At 33.6% G+C, this 13,636-nt stretch overlaps 1 protein-coding gene across 3 annotated transcripts in view; it reads left to right on the top strand.

Annotated features, from left to right (window-relative positions):
- LOC120637637 (rab GTPase-activating protein 1-like) overlaps positions 1-2,668 on the top strand; it is a 41,319-nt gene extending 38,651 nt beyond the window's left edge. For 2 of the 3 annotated variants that reach the window (XM_039909548.1, XM_039909547.1), the window contains exon 25: positions 848-2,668. In XM_039909548.1, the coding sequence (XP_039765482.1) occupies positions 848-1,179 (332 nt within the window). In that variant the 3' untranslated portion in view covers positions 1,180-2,668. The remainder of the gene's footprint in view (positions 1-847) is intronic. The other variant, XM_039909550.1, reaches the window with a different exon arrangement.
- Positions 2,669-13,636: the final 10,968 nt, after the last annotated feature.

Below are 13,636 nucleotides of genomic sequence, written 5' to 3'. Positions count from 1 at the left end.
ATTGCACAGTGAGCTAGTTAAGTCTTCTGGCCGATGGGTTCTCACCTGCCAAAGGACTTTGTTAACCCACGCTGTAGAAAATTCCGCACATCCTGTATAGTAAGAGATATTTAGCTTCGACAAATCTGGGCTCAGTCCTTAACTGGCCTACTGGCAACGTGGCGATTCTCAAGTGAATATCTGCTGGTTTGCGGGGTCCACTAACAAGTATGCAGTACTACAGATCAAAGGAGATTTTGCAAATCGGAGCATCTGGCCCGGAAGCACGTTTTATTAGAAAACTGTAACGTAGGGTATTAATTTATACTAAAACATTTTTTTTTTATTAATAAAACAAAAAGAAATATATATTTATAAAAAATTACTTATTTGAACTTATTTATATTTTATTGACACCAGATGATTGTGTTTGTCAGTTGTCATTGCGCAAGTCACTGCGGTAATCATATTCCTCACTAATTTACCTACTTTGCTTGCACTCAGCTAGTGCAACCACCTGACATAAGTCTGACAGTTTGAAGGTCTAACAGAAAATGTAGTACCTAGCAGTTTTACTTTACTTTACTAACCTTTCTAACCTGACCGTGAAATCCGTCGTATTTTTTTTTCCCTTAAATCTCCCTCAGCTTTTAAAAGCAATTTCAAGTGCTTCCCTCCAGTTGGACGCGCAAGGACGCACAAAAAATGCTTGCTCGCTATAAAACAATCAATATTCTTGTAATGTCGCGTACATTATAAGAATCAATACTTACATTATATTCTCCATTATCTGTATATATATCATAATAATGAACAATGAAAAGTGTAAAACTAGTTTTGATTCACAGTATAATTTTCCCTTCGAAAGGTTCCATCATGGATGCTGCGCAAAACCGGCCATCATTTCAAACTTACCTTCCGAATTTAAATCCGGAGCAACAGTCGCCCTCGCTTCCGAGGCAAGGTTCTTTTTCGAGCACACAGGGACAGAGCCAAGCGAATCTCGACCGCCGTGTGTCCGAGCCATACAGTCCGGTGGTAGTGAGGAGGAAGAAGGATCTCAACGCGAAAAGACACTCAATGCTAGTTGAATCCAACCATAGCAATGAAGTTAAAGACCTAAATCGACGGAGCCATGAAGTTAAAGACCTAAATCGACGGAGCCATGAAGTGATTGTAAAGAACCTATCCATGGGTTGATAATAGCGTTCGATTTTTGATTTTTTGGTTGATTTCATTCGAGGCGTCGCGTTCGGTGTTTGAATGAATGTTATGTTCTTATATTGATATTATTGTCTATGGTGAAAATTATTTATGCATGGAGTTCTATGGTAAGAGAGATGTTAGGTTTAAAATGCACATAGCTATCACTAGTCAGTACGGTATGTAACCAGAGCTATGTATTATTATTATTTTATTTTTTGTGGAACATTCGAGGGGAGCTTGCCATTTTCTCATTCCATATTACAATACTATTACAGTTTTGATTTGTCAAGAGTGGTCATTGCGTTCGGAAATATAACGCATTTAAATTTTTAATTATAATATTTATGTGTTTTATGTTTACTTGGATTTCTAATATGCGACAACTTGTAAAAATGTTTTTTTTATGTGAATACTTAGTTCTAAACTCGTTTGAGTAAAAGACTTAGATTTCCGGTGCAGGTCGGTGATTGTATGTAAAAGTAATAATAATTTTTGATATTACTTTAAAAGCTCGATACTCAATAAATGGCCTTAATAGTTTTATCGTTGGAATAACTAAGAAGGTATTTAAATTGAAGACGATAGGGGAAATCGAAAAGATGTACGACTCGGAAGAATAACTTTAATGACATAACCGGGCAAGCCAAAAAAGCAGAGTTTTAAGGAGATACAATCAACGTCTCTCTTATCAGTTCATACAAAAAATCGCATGATAAACCAGTCTTTAATATTAAAAATGTAGGATATATTTGATTTTGACATAATATAGTAAGAGTGTTTTTTTTTTATATTTGTGTTATAAACTTTGGTAATTTCGCTTGCGCGGTATTATTGTTAACTTCACGATTTTGGCCTTTTATGGATTGGATCCCTTTTGCTTAGGTACGATCGACTTAGAATATTGATTGCTAATAATTCAACAAACTATTTTTATGATGTTTTCATAAAAAAGGTTGTCTATGACATTGGAATTACCTTATAACGAATATTATTTTATGCCTAAGCGAGTGCCTTCGTTCTATATTAACTCGATGTTATAAGACTGGCGCATATATTCATAATCGAAAGGATAAAGAAATATTTTAAAAATTTGATAGAAGCGGGCGTCGCTTCTCAGATATTTTTATTCCATTATATACAACGGGCATTAAGCTTAATTTGTGATTTTTTTTTTATTCCATACAAATTACCCCTTGACTGAAATATCACCTGGTGGAAAGTTATGATGCAGTCCAAGAAAGTAACGGGCTAGCTGGTTTAGGGGTATGGTAGTTATATTAAAACTATACCCCTAATTGGTTTATACGCTTCATCGGCAGCGTTCACCGATGCGCCAGGGAGGTCGTTAATTTATTTTTATTTTCTAATGTTCATTGTGAAAACACCTTAAGTGACCTGTGTCCCCCCCCCCCATCTCCCCTTTCCACCAAAGTAGTAATTTATATTTATTCCATATTATAATTAAGTTAGTCAAGATGTTCATGTATTACAAATAAAAAATAAATGGCTTTTATTTTTTTTTTGTATTTATGCTGAATTTATAAATATAAACTTTTTTTTTTTAATATATGTATATTTTAAAACAGAATATCATTGCTACGCAGACATCAGGACTAAATCATAATTATAATTTAAATTAATTATTATTTGCAATATTTGGGCGTAGGAGATAATAAATAGAGGAAAATATTGTAGACAAGAAATATTATTAAAAAAATATTTTAATATTTTTTAATCTGTATTCAAAATTGCCTTTGGTCTTATTAAAGCTTATTTATCATAAATAGCAGCAAAATATATCAAATTTATTCTTAAATATTTAATTTTGATATACGTTTTGCGATGTAAATAAAAGATTACTTTAGAAGTACATTAAATACCTACGTATTTGTGTTAGAAATCTTTAAAACTATATACGAAAAAATAGTTTAGCAAAGCACTGCTTTTGTTGTAGTAAAATGAGAAACAACGATCTGACTATAACCATTTTTTAATATAAAAACAGAAATTGCACGAAAAAAAATGAGTATAAATAATTTAACACAATCGCATTTTTAAATTAGATCCATTTTTGTGCTTTCAACCTTAATTATACAAATAGTTTTAGGGATATGTCAAGACATATCAGGCTTTTGGAACTATCGGGTCACTGGATTTATTGATGATTAGTAACATGGCCGTGTACAGTTACTGTACACGACAATGTTACTAATCATCAATAATAGAAAGGATAGAAAGGAGTACATGGTGTACTCCCTTAAACTTCTCGGTTATTTGATAACACAAAAAAATCATATTAGTCATTATAATTTCGAGTGAAACGAGTTCGTTAAAAATTGGTATTCTTCAATTTCCACCCTGATATGTCTGTGTCATCTTTATCGATGTCACGCAAAAAAAAGTAACGCCTAACCGATAAAATTGTAATAAAGTATATAAATAGTAGATTAAATTAAAATCTATTACATATTTCCGATTATTTTAACACAATAATTAAATTTACTAATGTTATATAGTAAAAAAATAATTATGTCAATAATTAAAATTACGTTTGGCTTCGGCTCATTTTCTATTAATTTCCTGAAGATTTTGTTACGGCTTGGGCATTTTCTGATTGAAATAATTATATTATTATTTCGGTGAATAACATATGAAAGTCTAAGGTCGCGGCCGTGATTTTCGTGGCGTCCGACCAATCATAATGCGCGCCAGTTGGATTCGTGTTGTGATTGGACGCAACGGACGCACAATTTAACGTCATCACAGACGCAGGTTTAACTATACACTCGTTTAGCCTTCGATTTATGCAATGTACCTGTTTTCTAATTTTTGAATGAGTAGAGTATTCAAATAATTTAAGAAAAATATATCATTTTATTGACAATAATATTGTAGTTATAATAATAATTACATGCAGTAAACATTAACTACCAGTGTTGCAATATTTTTTATTTTTTCTCTAACTACATAAGTTTATGTTTTTGTTTTATGATAGGTTATTATTATTTTTATTACAAATATGTGTCTAATAATTTTATTTCAAAAAATGTAGTTTAACAATATTCTTAAAATTATTGACACGTCTTTTTTTGGGATCTCTAAAATATAAAAAAAAGTATTATAGTATTACTAAATAATTGCCTGCAAAAAATTTAATTTTTAGGAATTATTTTATCGTGTTTGGATGAAAATTAGGCTAAAAAGAAATAATTGAGAAAATAAATGGATAAATAAATGAATTGCGTTATGTTGATATTTTAGAATTAAAATTGTATTTATTATAATATTATTTACGAACTTATGATTATTTCTTATAAATGTTTATTTTTGAAACCCATAGTTTTCTATATAAAGAAATATATTTTAAAAGCTGCTAGTCCCTATACAGCCATAGTAAAACTTTTTTTGGTTAACAACCTACGCAATAATTTTGTTTTAGTTACGTTATGTTACATAATTTAAGGTTAAATATATACTTCACGATCCCTCTGAGGTGCTCTATGAAAGCTCATTAGCTAGGTATTAATTGACCTTGCACTTGAGCATAATTAGAAACCTACCCCTAGAATGTGAATTTCTTAATTCTATCCTCAGATAATACTGAATATCACACAATTAAAATTATATGGAAATGAAAATGAAAATATAATATTCAAAATAATTTAAAATAGCAACCTGCATACGCAGAACTTACTTACAATAGTAAAACATACACTAGGTACAATAGATTAACATTTTATAAATGAATTAAAAGAATCTTTATCTTCATGCCTACACCTGCTTTTTTTTTGTATTCGATCACTTTCGTTAACGCTGTAATGCTCTTTCTTCCACTCTACCCTATCCTAACTAAGGGTCACTCGACAGCTCCTATAACTTTATAGGGATCGTGACGTGTTCCAGTAAACTTGTTTAATATTCACATAGCAGCCACACTATAGCTTTATAAATAACGCAAAGACATTAATTGTTTGTGATGCAAAATTAAAAGAGTGAGCAGTATCCGCTGAGCAGTGTTGTTCTTAGTCTTATCATTTATGGAAATAAATGTTTTACAAATTATTGAGTTTTATTTGTTTAGTAAGTCATTAAGTGCGATTTTTATAACCTTATAAAAAGGGAGTACAATGATAAATAAATAAACAATTTCATAGCGCTTCTAAAATAAAGTAGGTAAAGGGTCTATCATCGGTTAAATAAAAAAATGTCAGGCTATTTATTCTTTTAGTAAAATGGGTAAACAACATTTTAATTTTCTACAAAAATTAGAATAAATATAATTTTAGTCTTCTGTATAAATTTAATATGTTGTTGTATAAAATATTTTGTTTACCTCTTAAATACTAATATAACCTAACCTAGCTTCATTTTAAATGTTCACGACCTGTTATTTGTTTGTTTACATTTGATCTTCAGCAAAATTAAACGTACATTAGCGATGTTCAAATGTTGTGAAGCTTTTGTTTTATATATACTTATTTAAGGGACGACGATAGATGTCTTAATAAAATAATTTTAAACTTTAAAAGTAACATTGCAGTTATTCAAGCTTCTAATAAAATACACACTTTTGCACAGCGCCATCTATTATCGAGTAGAAAAACAAACGCCAGCCATTAGTTTACTATTGTATATACAACCTGCCGTGAGATGACTCTGCATTCTATAAACTTCATAATATAATATTTGGATGATGTATTAAAATCATAGTACCTAACAAATTGAAAAACTTCAATTAAACACATAAAAATATATGTAAATTTTGTAGGTAGGAAACTTTAACATAAGAAATGAGGGTTTTACGAGGGTACCCGATCGAAGCGAAGCATAAACGTACAACATTGTCTTACAATGTCATAGAATCGTCTGGTGTTTATTTTTATATTATTAAGTTCTCAATCGAATTTTATGCAGTCCCAACCCTGCACTAAGAAACCACACCGCGAAACAGTTCATAAAATGTTTATAAACTAAGTCCTTGATTTTCTATGGCATTCAAATCTCGATATTTCTGCTAAAAAGATAAATATTTCTAGAAATCAAATTATTAACCACTATTCCACGTAATTTATTTATTATATATATATATATATATATATTTTAATTGTTTATTTTTTCTTTCGGATTAATGTTTATTTTATTTTTACTTTTTGTTAAATTTAACTCCAAGTTGTGTAAACATACTTTGGGTTTTAACTTAGAACAAAACTTGTTATTATGTATATTTAGACCTTTAGTTATTACCTGTTTTGTGTACGTAATAACAATCAATAAATAAAAACCATTTTAGTCCGAAAATATATCGATCGATATGATATTAATTTAAGTATCTCATAGTCAGGTTAGGTTTGAAAAACCGTGGCTGTATTCCTCCACACATTTACAGGTTGAAATATATAAGTCACTGGAATGAAAACCCAAATTACATCGATAGTGTGGGAGCTACAAAGGAATAGAAAGGCAGGTGGTAAGTTGTTGTAGACAGATGTTTCGCGTCCTATGGCCTTTCCCCCTTCGTACAGTTTTGTGTGAACGGAAGTGTAACTACGGGGCACAACAAAAAAACCAAGGCTTAAAAGCAACTAATCGACCGTAAACTTTACCACGCGGCAGATTATCACATATGTTATATATCCGGACAATTTTTGGTACCTATTGCTATTTTTAACGAGTGGTAATAATACTTTTCTACGATTTTTCAGTGTGAGAGAGAGATTTAAAGCCGTTCATACGTCACCCGCAGCAATGTTTAACAAAAAACTCCGAGTAGACGTAGCACGCAATGACTGATCAAACCTTCCTGCTGCCAACTTACCGGTGACTTAATAATCATAAATCTACCTACGAAGATTGCAGTTTATTAATATCACATATATCTTGAATCGCGAGATAACCTTGGCCCTGATTCTCTATACGCTACCATCGTAACAAAGTTAACCACAACATGCTATGTAAAAAAAAATACAGTCCCCAGTATGAAAAGGTCAGAATCATTTCAATGGCATAGCGAATGGGCTCAATAAACAAGGTTTAAAAGGGAGTACAAGGACACCATCCATAGAAAGTAACTCTAACGCGCGATTTAGACGTCGCGAGACGTACTTATATTTCAGTTTTAATATAAAAATTCCCAAAAAAACTTTTTGTATCCTAACTAATGTGTGTGTAAATTTTGTAAATTATTATTGCAATGTTTTATCTAGGATCATAACATTTTGCTGTTGCCATATCAATCCGTGACCCCGTTTGACCTTTAAAGTAAACAACTGATGTTATTGTTGTCAGTGCGTATTTTTATAGCAACTTTGTTCGGTTGTTTCTCTAAAAGGCTATGGATAAAGTTGTCGAGAGTTTTTCTCTATTAATACTATGATATTGATATCCCATATGCTTTTCCCACATATTCAACTATCCGTGTGTACTTGCTGTTATATTTATCCAGGGTAGAGTCCATAACATCTTATATCATATATGAAAAAGTGTATCTGTTTGTTTATTTTATATCTATTTTAGGTTCAACTATTACAGCAATCCTGACAAACCTCTGCACTGAAGTTTGTCTTGCAGACATGACATCCTATATTTCAATACAATTTTTTTTGAGTTTTGAGAAAAATTGAGTTCCTTAGTACAAAATTAAGAAAAGCATTTTTTTCATACTTTCACCTCTGTTCTGCTAAACTAATTTTGACGAAATATATGTCAAACATAGATAAGCATGTAGCATCCTGGAGACTTGATACTTTTTATCCTGAAAAAATTAAGGATTCCTAAGCATTTACAAAAAAAAGGTCCCAAAAGGCAGTCCAATTACTGAAGATAGATGATGCAACATGGGCCAGAACGACGGCGCACGACCGTTCTATTAGTGGGAACCTAACGTGTTCCTATCAAAAGTAAGTAGGTAAGTAAGTAATCATTTTATTTTCGGCCGCTCCGGGGAACATAACGACCGTTACGAGCAACTGGGCGAGGGATTCACGTCAATCAAAAATTTAGGGCACTTCCTCCATTTATTTAATAATAATACGATACGTTTGACGTATCTACTTATTGTGGTCTCGAGCCATAGTAAAGATTTACTCGCCCGCAATCGAGGTGTCGTTTTTAGATACGGAAATACTTTAAAATTGTATCCAAAATCCTATATGACGCCTATTTGCACCGGCTCCCAGCGACGCGCTTGATGTCGTCTATCCACCTCGTTGGGGATCTACCAACGCTGCGTTTATCAGTGCGGGACCTCAGCATCCATTGGCTCACCGAGCTATATTCACTTACACACAATCTTACCAGCTCTTAGTAAGATATTTAAAAAATTATATTAAATCAACTCTTATATCATTTTAATGTAAATAACTTACTACACCCTGAGCAGTATGGCTTCACTAAAGGTCGTAGCACAACGGACGCAGGCGCTAAACTTATAAAACATGTTTATGATGCCTGGGAATGTTCACAGAACGCCATGGGTGTTTTTTGTGATCTATCTAAAGCTTTCGATTGTGTTGATCATAAAACCTAAACTATGGTATCCAAAACGTTGCACTAAATTTGGTTGCCTCTTATCTCAGCAATAGAACCCAAAGAGTTTGCATAAATGATGCAAAGTCTCAGGGTTCAAATACCTCAATGGGTGTCCCACAAGGCTCGATTTTGGGTCCTTTTCTATTTTTAGTGTATATAAATGATCTACCGTACCATGTCAGTGGAACATGCGACATTGTATTGTTTGCAGATGATACATCTCTAATTTTTAAGACTGATAGGAGTAAAGATAACTCTGACGAAGTAAACCGTGTTATGTCGCATGTGTCGCACTGGTTTACAGTTAACAACTTACTTTTAAATGCAAAAAAAACAAAGTGTGTCGAATTTATCTTACCAAATGTAAAGAAAATTGATAAAAATATAATGATAAATGGTGAATCACTAAAAATAGAGACTTCCACAGTTTTTCTGGGCGTGACCTTGGATAATAAGCTACAGTGGGGTGCCCATATAGATTCACTAGCGGGTAAACTAAGCTCGGCTGCCTACGCAGTCAGAAAAATTAGACAGATTACTGACGTTGAAATAGCTAGGCTAGTTTATTTTGCGTACTTTCATAGTGTTATGTCCTATGGAATCTTGTTATGGGGTAAAGCAGCTGATATCGAAACTATATTTATATTGCAGAAAAGAGCTGTACGGTCAATATATAAACTTAAATCACGCGAATCCCTCCGTGAGAAGTTTAAAGAAATAGGCATACTTACTGTAGCTTCACAATATATTTATAACAATATAGTATTTGTAAGACAACATATTAGTCTTTATACACAAAAAGTGGACATAAACAGTCGACTTACAAGAAATGGTCATAAATTAGTGTCATCTGCATATCGTCTGCGTAAGGTACAGGGATCATTTGTGGGATTGAGTATACGCTTTTATAATATGATTCCTAAGGTGATTTTGGACCTGCCAATGCACAAGTTTAAAGAATTTGTTAAAACACATTTATTAGAGCGAGGTTACTATACAATTGATGAATTTTTTAATGACAAGGTTGCTTGGAAGCATCCGGCTCCGCTTTCAGCTCTCACAAGATAGAAAAATGAATGTTAAAATACAAAATGTAAATTGTTGATGTTGGAAAAGAGCAACTGCTGAGTTTCTTGCCGGCTTCTTCTCGGTAGAATCTGCATTCCGAACCGGTGGTAGAATCACTACAAACAGACAGACTTGACGTTTCAAAAGTGCTTATATTAGGCCTACTTGAAATAAATGAATTTTGAATTTGAATTTGAATTTGAATAAACAATCGCCTGTGTGATACCGTCTCTACTTGAACAAAAGACAGCAATAATTGCCTGTTACTTTTTTCTTTCTAATGACAATACTTACTAACTTAACAGATTTATAATACCTGCCTATTTGTTAAGTATGTGATAGTGATATACAGGTTGTTTGCTTTAAGAAAAATAACGAGCTTCGAAAAGAAAATCATGGAAAGCCACAGGTTTTAGGAGGCACCGTTGATGGAGCGGGAAAAGTTTCACAATTTGAGGAGAAACAATTTTTGGTAAAGATTACCAGATATCGTGTTGGGGAGAGTGGAGTCAGGAACGCCGTTTTAAAAGTTGTCTAGTGGAGACAGCCTTTGGCCTTGACTAATTAACACCAAATTCAAAATCAAATTCATTTTTTTTTAATTCATGTAGACCTTATCACAGGCACTTATGAAGCGTTCATAGATTTAACATGTTAACACTAATGTGATGGTAATAACTGCATGCTTATTATTCATTAGCTTAAAATAAATCTATTAGGGTTCCAAACGCGCCCTGGTCTAAGAAGAGCCGACAACAAACTTAGACTTTATTTTTGTTATCACCATCTCACAGAGTTAATGTTTAGCTATGAAGTTAGAGCAATTCATACCCAAGCATTTTTATCAAACATGTAATCCTAAATATTATATTAGGATTTTTCCATAAGCTTACGTTTTATATAAACTTTGAACTTATTAAAAGACATCTTAACACCCTTTCTACACAGCCCTTTTAAGATCAAGGTCGCTCCGCTTCAATTTCTCGCAAGAAAGAATAATTATTATGAAAATGGTTATGTTGATAAAGAGCAACTGCTGAGTTTCTTGTCGGTTTCTTCTCTGTAAAATCTGCCTTCCGAACCGGTGGTAGAGTCATTAAAACAAGAAAGACTAGGTTTCAAAAGTGCTAATTTAAAGCAGTCTTGATATAAATTATTTTTTGACGTTTCCTCGTTTCCCTAACCCCCTTGCCGAACTCTCGCTTACCATCTTAGACTGCATCATCACTAAGTTTGCACTGAAGGGCTATGCCACAGAGGAAAAAAAGAAATACTTCAATTTTTGCTTCATTATTTAAATTTTCTAATTTTACATTAATGGGCAAATTACTCTTGATATAGGGTTAGTTTAGACCCACCATGATTATTTCATTTCATTGCAATTGCAGTTTTACGTAACACCATGTAGACTTGGTTCCTATACGGATTTCCCCCGAGAGTCGCACGGACTGTAGCGTAGTCTATACTAATGAGTGAAAACTGTTGTCGCAGCCATAATAATTGTGGGTACTTTCTCACGACCACGATAATAACATAATAAATGAGACGCGAGGAAATCTCTTTTTAACATGCCTTCTTGTTGCGACGATACATGTTCTGTAAATGGCTAATCTCAGTGTAATGAAATGATATTAACCACTTTTTGTTCTGTAGAGCGATAGTGCTGTTATTAGAGCTAGGGATAAGTACTTATGTTCCTATCCCCTCAGCACGGCAAGACAAGAGACATAAAATTTATCCCTCGTTTATATCCTCTGCACGGCTAGCTTGGGCAGGAGACAATTGTCTCCCCGGTAAAAGGATAAAAATGTTTCTTCTCCACAGTTTTATCAACTTTCAAAGCACTGGCGCACAAGTGGAAATAATATATGTATAATAATAAACGGGGGTAAACTTCTCCTACTTGCTTTGGCAGGTGGACCCCCCCCGATACGATTGAACCCCCTTATTAGGGGATTCAATCGGGGGATATAATTTTTATCTCCTGCCTGTGACAAGTCATATCTGCGAAAGCACGGCAACTGCTGGGTTTAGGGGTTTTAACGATTCTGCGAAAGATGCAGAACTTCTCTGTGGGGTTCAACATGATTCCTTAGATTATTCTGGACATAACTATGCATACATTTAACAATGTGTAAAAAACACATTAAATAATTCCTATACATTTGATGACTTTCTTAATGACAAGGTAGATTGGAAGCACCCAGCTTCGCTTTCATCTCCCGCAAGAACGAAGTTATCACCTTACAATTATGTAAACATATTTGTATGAACACTTCATAAGTGCCCGTGGTAGGCCTACATGAATAAAGCAAATTTAAATTTGAATTTTGATGTTTGAAAGAGCAACTACTGAGTATCTTTCCGACTCTTCTTGGTAGAATCTGCTTTCCGGACCGGCGCGGTTGTAGAGTCACTACAAACAGACATACTTGACGTTTCAAAAGTGTTTATTAAATAGGACTACTTGAAATAAAAGTATTTTTAAGTTATTATCACAGGTTAGTGATAACAACTGGGGCGGACTGTAGGTCCACAGTCATGGTTTCCACCGGACTGGTTTTAAATTACCGGTAATTCATTCAACTTTTCTATGTCAGTCACTGAAATTATACGCCCAGTTCCCCAGTTGCCAAGAGGCAGAGTGTAAAGAAATAATATAACAGCTGCATTAAAGACGGAATGAAAACAGTTTGAAAATAACTTTCAATAGGGATTCCCTTTCAAAGTTAATTAAACTTTAGGAAAACACGGAAGACATATAACCGGGTAGGTATAACCTAACTTTTTTCGAAAGAACACAATCAAGTTGTATTGTGCACATAAAAACACGCTATTCCTATCCAGCTGCCCTTTATGAATCACCGCGAATGTCCAATAAACTCTGTCGGGACCATGTTGTTTTGATCTCATTCATTTGTCTTGGGCAATCATCTCTAAATAAATCCAGACATGGCAACCGGCGGAGACACGCTTCCTCGTTTTTTGTCTGTTTTGGAAATATGTCGCAGGATAATTCGACAAACTGAGTCTTTGCGAAAGACCTTGGACGATTGCAATGGAACACTATCGGTCACAGCAAGAGTAATTTTTCTTGATTTTATGATAGTGATGTGTCCTACTCTACATTCATCCTCTAATATTCAATATTCATACCGATATTCCCACTTGTTTTATAATTCTTATGTTACTTAATGGAGCGGTGATAGTCTAGGCCCTAGACTATCAGCGCTCCATAAAGTCCCTTCGAGAGGACCGAGTTCGATCCCCGGTACACAGTTCTAAAGTCTCAGAGTTATGTGCGTTTTATAAATAATGTATTAAAAAATAATTTGCTTTTACGTTGAGCAAACACATTGTGAGTACTCACTTGATGCACCCGTTTATTTATATCTAGCCTCTAGGTATATTTCAGACTAAATATGTAAAGTAGAGAAAAGAAAAAATAAAGCAGACTCTATTTTTAGTCGCATTTTTATTATTGTACCTACCTAATTTATACGTCATTAAATCGTGTGAAGAGCAGATTGCAGAGTGATCGAAAGATGACCAGCTCACTTTTAGCTTTACAAATCCTCTTTTCTGTCCTCTTTCTGCACACAATTGATCAGATTGCGCGTGAAAGAGATAAATAATGTTGCAGATCATCTTCATGGTCAGAACAGTCTCTTAGGTCCAACGCACACCATCGTTCGAGTTCGTTAAAATATTTATTATTATCAGTGTCCAGAGAAGATATTCCAAGTGTCGTCCAAGTTTAAAACATAGTGCGGCGGGATTCCAAATAATGTACAATGCCATGCTACGACATTAGGTGTCCGATTTCAAATTTCGACATTTAAATGTCATAGAACAG

The sequence above is a fragment of the Pararge aegeria genome, chromosome 4 (genome assembly GCF_905163445.1).
Source record: "Pararge aegeria chromosome 4, ilParAegt1.1, whole genome shotgun sequence".
Taxonomy (NCBI): Eukaryota; Metazoa; Arthropoda; class Insecta; order Lepidoptera; family Nymphalidae; genus Pararge; species Pararge aegeria.
The sequence above is the reverse complement of the archived record's forward strand: the minus strand, read 5'-3'. Positions and strand labels throughout refer to the sequence as shown.